Here is an 8,129-nt window from a genome sequence, read left to right as displayed (position 1 = left end):
CAGGATAATACGACAACTTTCACACTGTTGACGCACAGGGCTACCATCTTGGATTTTGAGGTCGGGGCTGGTGGGGCTCGTCCGACTTTTCGAGTCAGAAATCTGACTTCAGGGGGCATTCCAGCTGAAATTTCCGACTGGGAATTTGGAAAGTCCAACAATCGAGTACAACTGGAATAAACCATAACTTCCGGATTTGCTTCCACGTTGTACATCCCACTAAATATGTGCAATAGTGTTTCCTGGCTCTACCCACAAGTTCCCACTCTGCCCAAAGACCTTACATTGTGATGACATCACAGATCACAGAAAAATCCCTTTTTTGAGTTAATTTGTACAAGTATAAAACTAGATCAAAATTGATCTTGTTTGCAGTTTGAGGTGTGCTTGTACTGACTAAACCCTAAACTTTAGCTGCTACTGGCTGACTAGATATGTACTCATAAATTAATGAAATGCTATTCAGTCTTTCCCAGTTGATGAAAATGATGTATTTATTTTCTTTCCAAAATGTCCTTGTAAAACATCGTCTGTACCTTTCATATGAAGTTTTACATAAATGAAACAATAAAAAAAACAACTAAATATAGCCCTTCTCACCTGAGCACAGTAAAAACTGTTTGCCTCTGACCATCGGCAAGACCTGAGATATATGGGATGAACTTAAATAGCCTGTGCCCAGCCGCGCCTTTATCATACCCCCAAATGTTTGGGAGGAACTGGGGTAATTTCCAGTGGGGACAGGGGGGACATCTCCCCACCCCACACTTGTCAAAATCCTGCTTGTGCCCCCCCCCATTTTCAAATTTGTTTATTAATTTTCTTTCTTATTTTTCATCTCCATGGACGATCACTGTTTTTTCATCTATTCTTGCATGGTTTAAAGTGGTCTACATATGAAGAAAAAAAACAACAACAGTGAAATCTGCCCTTTTTGCTTTTTCAGAAATAGAATAAAGCTTTCACAATTCTGAAACTGTGTTTTAAAGAGACTTTGGCCTCTCTGAGATAATTCAGTCCAGATTTTACCAGTCTAGGTTGATTGTACTATACTTTCTGGAAGAACATATCATTATGACCAAGTTAATTATTTCCTGGATTTTGTATCACCTAGTCCCTAAATGAAATGAGATTCAACCTCCCCCAGACCCTTTGTTTTGTGCCCCCCCCCCCCCCCCTTCTCAAACCAAAGTTACACCCTTGTGGAGGAACATTATCATTTTACTCAAATCAAATACATGGCTCCTACAACTGCTGTCAACAGTTTCATAGATGTCTCTTTTACAATGTGGCTCTATGGGGGAAGATGCTTTTTAGGTCACAGGGGGATTTTTTGCTGCAATACTACTAAGTGACCAGTGGGGGGATGAAACTGGAGGAGCTATATCCAGCAGCTCCGATGACACATCCATGTTTCAGCACTGTGGACAGCATCGGGGAGGGGAGGGGGTGGAGTCAGGTGAAATATGTCTGCTTTCTGATTGGTTTGTTCAGCTCAGCAACAAATCCCGTTTCTTTCTTTCCTTTTTTTTTACTCCCGGGCCCCTGCCTGATCCTCCCTCTTACCCGGGCGGGTAAAAACCATCGGTATGGCAGCTCTGTGTGCGTAAAAGAAAAGACCTTACGTCACGTGACCGCCTCTTACTCCGGAGCCCATCATTTGAGAGAAAGCGCTGCATATTAGTGTGACACAAGCAGATCTGGCTGTCAATGCATGTGGATTTTTAAATGCAGATTAACACATAGGATGCAATTGAAACGGACGCAGCTTTTCTAGCGACATACTCGGACTAAATTGGAGGGTAAGGCGTTTTCTTTTTTTTATTTAATTATTGCATTTTCATTCATTACACTCCAGGCAGAAGCAGGTGAGGGGGATGGGGTGGGATGAATGTGTTTTTAAAATAAACCAGATTCAGTAGCTTGCCTTAGTAAAAAAAACTCGAAACCTGCAGCATCGGGTCGGGTTTTGTGGTGAAGGAGTTTGGGCTTGACCTACTGAAGAGGCTCCGATGCACACAGGGCTGAAGGACGCTCCTCCATCCTGCCTGGTGTGATCACGATGCTCAGTGCTCCTGCTGCAGCATCACTGCCGAAGGAAATACACTCATAAAGGCAGTGTTAGAGACCATAATCCGAAAAAAAAAAAAATCGACCACGATCAGCCTATTGCACTTGCACATATTGCTATGTTATGTAGCAGAAAAATATGCCCTTCAATACTCAACATCCACCAGCAGTGAATTGTGGTTTCTAAACATGCTCCTATAATGTGGAAGGCGGTTGATTAGTTATAGCCTATTGGTTGAATGTGGAGCTAAGCACAAAGCTTTACTGAATATAGTCCAATCTATAAACTCTGTAGGCCTTTAACACGCCTTTATATGCGCCCATAGGTTATGAATACGTTTTAGGCCACACTGCTTCCCATTGCGCGCATTACACAGCTGCTATATGTGGCTAAGACAACATGTTTATCTCTGCCGACACAATGAACGATGCTCTATTGAAGGGTGGATGCACTGGGAGGACTGGTAACCATCTGTAATCATCAAATCCTATGGGGGTTGTGTGGAAAGTCTTTTATTCCAATGAAAGGCCTATGGAGGATTGTGGCCTGTTACCTATACAAGGAGAGAGAGCTATGTGATTGATTTTTTTTTTGTGTTGCACTTATTAAAACAAGCCTGTTCTTTGCAGTTTGGTTTTTTCAAGGAAGCCGAGATTGAAGTCTGTGTGTGTGCCTGTTTGCAAAGTGGGAAGAGGAAAATACTGAACGATCATCATGGCAGGTAAGCTCTCAGCTCTGGCCAAGAAAACACCTTCTCCTTCCAGGCAAATACAGCCTCTGATTTTTCATCTTGTTCCACGAAAATCTCTGTTTAACTATTTGAAAAATGTTATATTGGTTCTAATAACTTATCAGATCATGCTCCTGTCTTATCAGTTATGTTTAATTATTTTTAAATTACAATTCAAAGAGATACAGATGCAATTATCTGACATATTTCTGTACTGGCTCACAGTGAACTACAGATGATCATCCAGGAGAATGACAATAAACATATGTGTATCTCAAATTTATGGGAAACGACTAAAGCTTTTTTTAAGGGGGCATAATTATATCACACTGTTCAACTAAAAATCTCTCAGCTGGCCAAGAAAGCACCCTTCTTCCAGGCAAATATGTCTACTAAAGCAAAATCAACCCATTTATAAAGCACTTTTAAATGCTAAAGCCTAATCCTTTTTTTCTATTTTTTTTAACTGCAGCTGTCTTTTCTTTCTTTTTCTTTATGAATTTAGTGTGTGGGCAGCTGCGTTTAAACTGTGTCTTTGTATCCTAGAGAACAACTTCCCTCCCCTGCCTCGATTCATCCCCCTCAAGCCATGTTTTTACCAAGACTTCAACGAAATCCCAGACCAGCGTCGCAGCATGTGCAAGAGGCTCTACTACTTATGGATCTGTGAGTGCAGTGTACCGCAGTTTTAAGTTTGTGTGTTGGGTGAGAAAGTAAAATAAATGCTACATGTACAAGTTTCAGTGTTTTAGGTTGCTTGCATGAAGCTGTTAACCAGTCCTCTTCCTTTGTTTTCTCATGCTGTGTTGCTTGTTTTACCCAAAACATCATAAACTGAGAGACCAGATTGACTGGTTCACTGTCTAGAATGCAAACAGATGAATAATTTCCCCATTTTCTCAAACAGTTTTATAAAAAGATTGAAATATCCTTTCCAGCGTTGTCTCACAAATTTTCTCCGTGTTTTGAGCTGCAAACTATTCTTAAATCTAAAGTAGATGCTCAGAGTTAACAATGTTTATGTTTATCCTTTCCCTGCACTGTGTAGTAGCAGTAGATAATACTAATGTGTGTGACATATTGTGATATTCACTTGAGGGCGGTATCTTTTTCACCACATAGGTTCTGCCAATTGAAAACAAGCATGTAAGTCTGGTGAAAAAGTAGATTAGTTTATGCATAGTATTTGGTATTTGTAGAGTAGAAACTGTGTGCTGTTTTAATTGAAATGTAGGCTTAGTTTATGTTATTATTGTATTGTATTGTATTGTATTGTATTGGAGCTTTAGTATAAAATTGGAAGTTTGGGTGTTGAGTGGTTGCTGAGATTCATAGTGATTCAGTCCAGGTTTGTTAAGGATAGTAAGTTAAGGGTAAGAGTGTTTCTGTGTTTAGTTTTGGATATGTTGAGGTCATGCTTTCCTTCTCTGATGTCGACAGTGAATAGCGCCACACTGGCTGTTAATCTGATTGGCTGTCTGGCGTGGATGTGTGGTGGTGGCGGAGCGACCAACTTCGGCATGGCCATCCTGTGGCTCATCCTCTTCACCCCCTGCTCCTATGTGTGCTGGTTCAGGCCCATCTACAAGGCCTTCAAGTAAGCCCAGTTCCCTCTCTGTCCGTACGACACACATTTACCTGCCGTTCTGCTGAATCAGATCATTCCTGACGTTGATTTTTCATCTCTATCTTCAGGACTGACAGCTCGTTCAATTTTATGGCGTTCTTCTTCGTGTTCATGGCCCAGGTCGTGATCAGTATTATCCAGACAGTTGGCATTCCTGGATGGGGAGTGTGGTAAGAGCTTTAAATTGATTATTAAATCTGATGCAGATATCTAACATGTTTAGCATGAAGTGCAAATACAAATGGATGACAAAATTAAAAGAAAAACAACATAAATTGTCTTAATAATGTCTTGGGGTGACTACAGCAGCTGTTGATGAACTTTGGCACAGATACTACAAGTCTTTGTAACTCTACTCTAGTCTGTGAACATCCTTTTTTCCAAAACACACTTCCCTATTTAGTGTTGTGATGATGGTGGTGGAGAGTGCTGTCTAAAAGGCGGAAATATACTAGAAAAAAACGAGTGCATACGACGTGTTGTACAACCACGTCGGGGAAAAAGTGTGTTTACATTTTCAGACAGTTTCTCCTGGAAGGCATTTGTAGTGGTGCACTCGTTTGTATACATGAAAAGTGACATAAATAGTTGTGTAAAAAATGAGAAAAGAGAGCTTGAACAACAGTTCTGATAGAGTATGTTGACATCCTAACATTCTAATCTCCTTGAGGTGCTGGGTTGAGATCTGGTTACTGTGAAATAATCAGTATTAGTTATGTTTCTCCACTCATTTAATTAGGGGTTTCCTTACATTGTCATTATATTGAATATGAATATTCAGTCGCATCAGTGTATTGCACCTCACCCAGCACTGTGCAGAAGATTTTCCTCTAAAATTGTCATACTGAACAGTTTGTAAATTGTGTGACTAGGTTAACCAACAAGGTCAATGTTGTCTGAGACTTCACTTCCTGTAGAACAGGATGTACGTAATATACCAGAGAAAGTGATGAATATAAAAAAGAGCTATCAGAAACCACACTTTAACCTTTTTAAAGCTTTCAAAAAAGTGTCTCATTTTACCTTTAAACAATGTGAAGCTCCAGGAAAATAACCAATAATGCATCATGTATTCATGCACTGTGTGCATTTACCTCTACTGTTCTGTTGTTCCCATCAGTGGTTGGCTGGCTACCATCACCTTCTTCAGCACCAACGTCGGCTCAGCTGTGGTCATGCTGATTCCCACCATCATGTTTACCGCAGTGGCTGTGCTCTCTTTCATCGCTCTCACAAAGGTGACCTATCCATTTCTACTTTAAGTTCTATTAAGTTTAAGCTTCACTTCCTGGCAGAAATGAGCATTTTGTACTTTTCATTTGGTTAAAAAAAGACTCTTTAAAGTCAAATTTTAAGTTGATTTCTCCTACTTTCTGTGTAGGGAAGTATAAACTATAATGTTACTGCAGCTATTGTGCAGTATTTTCTATTTAAAAAAAAAAAAGGATAACACTGTTTTGGATATATATGTAAAAACAGCATCTAGGATTCAAACATCCGTGTGGGTGTTTCCCCCAGCAGTGTTTCACTGATATTTTTGGGCATGTGTTGTGTTAAGGTTTTCCTGTCGATATGCGTTTCCCCGGATCTTTACCTGAACCCAACCATCCCAGTTGTCTTCTGAGATGCTTAACTTGACCCCAACCTTACCTTAAACCCAGTATATTATTTACCCATATTCCTGAGTGATTTAACACATCATCTTTACAACATTCAACACATGGAAGGCCCCCATCATGCTGTAAGCCTGAATTACACACAAGTGGTCTTAGCACTTCCAAACATGAGATGGAGTAAGTAACGTACGGAGTAATGGATTAAAAATGCAGTGTTGAAATCACAGATGGGACGAAGCAACTGCCGACAACACCAGATCTTGATAACTGCCTTTGGCATCATAACAGACCATTGTTGGTGCCTGAACACACAGATACTGCACCAATTATCATCATCAGTATCACCATAAATTCATGCCATGTGTAGTGCACTAATTCAGGGGGCGCCATCACCGCAGGAAAATAAGCTCACAAGTCATAACATACATACATACTGATTTCCTTGCAAGAGTGAATTTTAATTTAACTCTGACACCGAAATATTTTTTCTTAAAACCAATTCTGACAATTGTAAAATGCCTTTTCTAATATAACTCGCACACAATGTATCTGCTGCAGGTTCATAACTTCTACCGTGGCAGTGGTGGCAGTCTGGGTAAGGCCCAGGAGGAGTGGGCCACCGGGGCGTGGAAGAACCCGCACGTCCAGGAGGCAGCTCAGCAGGCGGCGATGGGAGCCGCCCAGGGAGCCATGCAGCAGAACCAGTACTCAGCAGCTCCCACCTACAACTACGACGACCCCCCGATGTAGGACAGAGGAGAGGGGCCTGGCTGTCGAGTGGGAGAGATAAAAAGGGATCAATTAAGAACACAATTCAGAATTAGGTGCCCTTCATTATAATATTGTACAAGCTGAATTCATAAAGAACAATGTAGAGAAAAGTCATGTTTTTTGGTGGAAATGTACTTTTATTGAATTTTCACACACACAGGGGTTAATTTCAGTCAGTTCACATATAAATCGAGCAGGTTATTAAAAATATGTTCTTTTTAATCTCCTATGCTGCTCAAATGTAGCTCATCAATGTGTCTTTTTAACAAAGACACGTATAATAGCTAAAAACAATCCCCTGAGCTTCATCGGTTTATTCAGGTCAGTTCATCTGTGGTGAACACAGACTGACGTCTCTGCCTGTGTCACACGTTTAAAACATCAACACTGACCTTTAATGTGTTTTTAAGGTGCTGTAATGTTGTTGAGTGTTTTTCTGTCTTTACATTACATCTTTTCATTTGCCTTCGAAGCTATGAAGCTATAAAGTCACCAAATGCTAAAAGAATTCGCCCCTCAGTTGATATAAAGACTGCTTTCTCATGAGGTGGCAGATCAAACATACAAAATATCAAGGAGAACTTAATGGATGATTTCCCATTAAAGGAATAGTTCAACATTTTGGGAAATATTGACTCTTGCCAAAAGTTAGATGAGAAGATCAATACCACTGTAATGTCTGAAATTTTCTCATCACACTCTCGGCAAGAAAGGAAATAATAATGAATAGTAATTGATTTTTAAAAAAAAATTATTTTAACAATTGAATCAATATTTCAGAAGATGGGGAAAAAATAAGAAAAACATGATGGGAATATGGATTATTTTTCTCCACCATGATTAAAATCTGATGCTGTTAGCTTGAAGCAGTATCTACTTCTACATTGATCAGGCAGGTATTTTCCCAGCTGTAATTCAGAGAGTTAAACTTCCAGAGAAAACCTCTTACAGCTCATTGACTGCAGTTTTTTTTTTGTGGCACTGATGAGAAGCTTCTCTGCGTCAGTGAACCTTTCAGTTTTAATTCAGCACTATATATTTTTTACATTCTCAGGAAAGGTGTGATAACTGGTTTTAAATTCTACCTGTAAAGCCCTTAAAGTGTCAACATGTCCAGATTTTGTCTCCTTTTTCTCCGTTATTCAACCCACCCAAGTACTCACTGGTGATGTGTTTAGTAGTCAGTTAAACACATTACTATCACGTGTTAAAGTGAAGCACATGCAGTATTTAGGATCGTAGTTCATTGGATAAAACATTCCAGATCAACGTTGTACAGGTTAAAAATGAAAGAAAACCAAAACACTCGGAGAT

At 39.9% G+C, this 8,129-nt stretch overlaps 1 protein-coding gene across 1 annotated transcript; it reads left to right on the top strand.

Annotated features, from left to right (window-relative positions):
• The first annotated feature begins 2,785 nt into the window (after positions 1–2,785).
• scamp5a (secretory carrier membrane protein 5a) lies at positions 2,786–6,794 on the top strand. The gene is made up of 6 exons (XM_062421540.1): positions 2,786–2,792; positions 3,318–3,467; positions 4,242–4,398; positions 4,497–4,598; positions 5,549–5,666; positions 6,603–6,794. The coding sequence occupies exons 1-6, from the start codon at positions 2,786–2,788 to the stop codon at positions 6,792–6,794; spliced, it is 726 nt and encodes a 241-aa protein (XP_062277524.1).
• Positions 6,795–8,129: the final 1,335 nt, after the last annotated feature.

This window comes from Scomber scombrus, chromosome 6, assembly GCF_963691925.1.
Source record: "Scomber scombrus chromosome 6, fScoSco1.1, whole genome shotgun sequence".
NCBI lineage: Eukaryota > Metazoa > Chordata > Actinopteri > Scombriformes > Scombridae > Scomber > Scomber scombrus.
Note: the sequence above shows the minus strand (reverse complement) of the source record. Positions and strands in the feature narration are given on the sequence as shown.

What these genes read in the sequence shown, in the direction of transcription:
- scamp5a (XM_062421540.1), top strand. An exon ending in GCTCTACTACTTATGGATCT is followed by an intron (nt 3,468 to 4,241) that starts GTGAGTGCAGTG and finishes TGATGTCGACAG; the next exon opens with TGAATAGCGCCACACTGGCT. An exon ending in CCCATCTACAAGGCCTTCAA is followed by an intron (nt 4,399 to 4,496) that starts GTAAGCCCAGTT and finishes CTCTATCTTCAG; the next exon opens with GACTGACAGCTCGTTCAATT.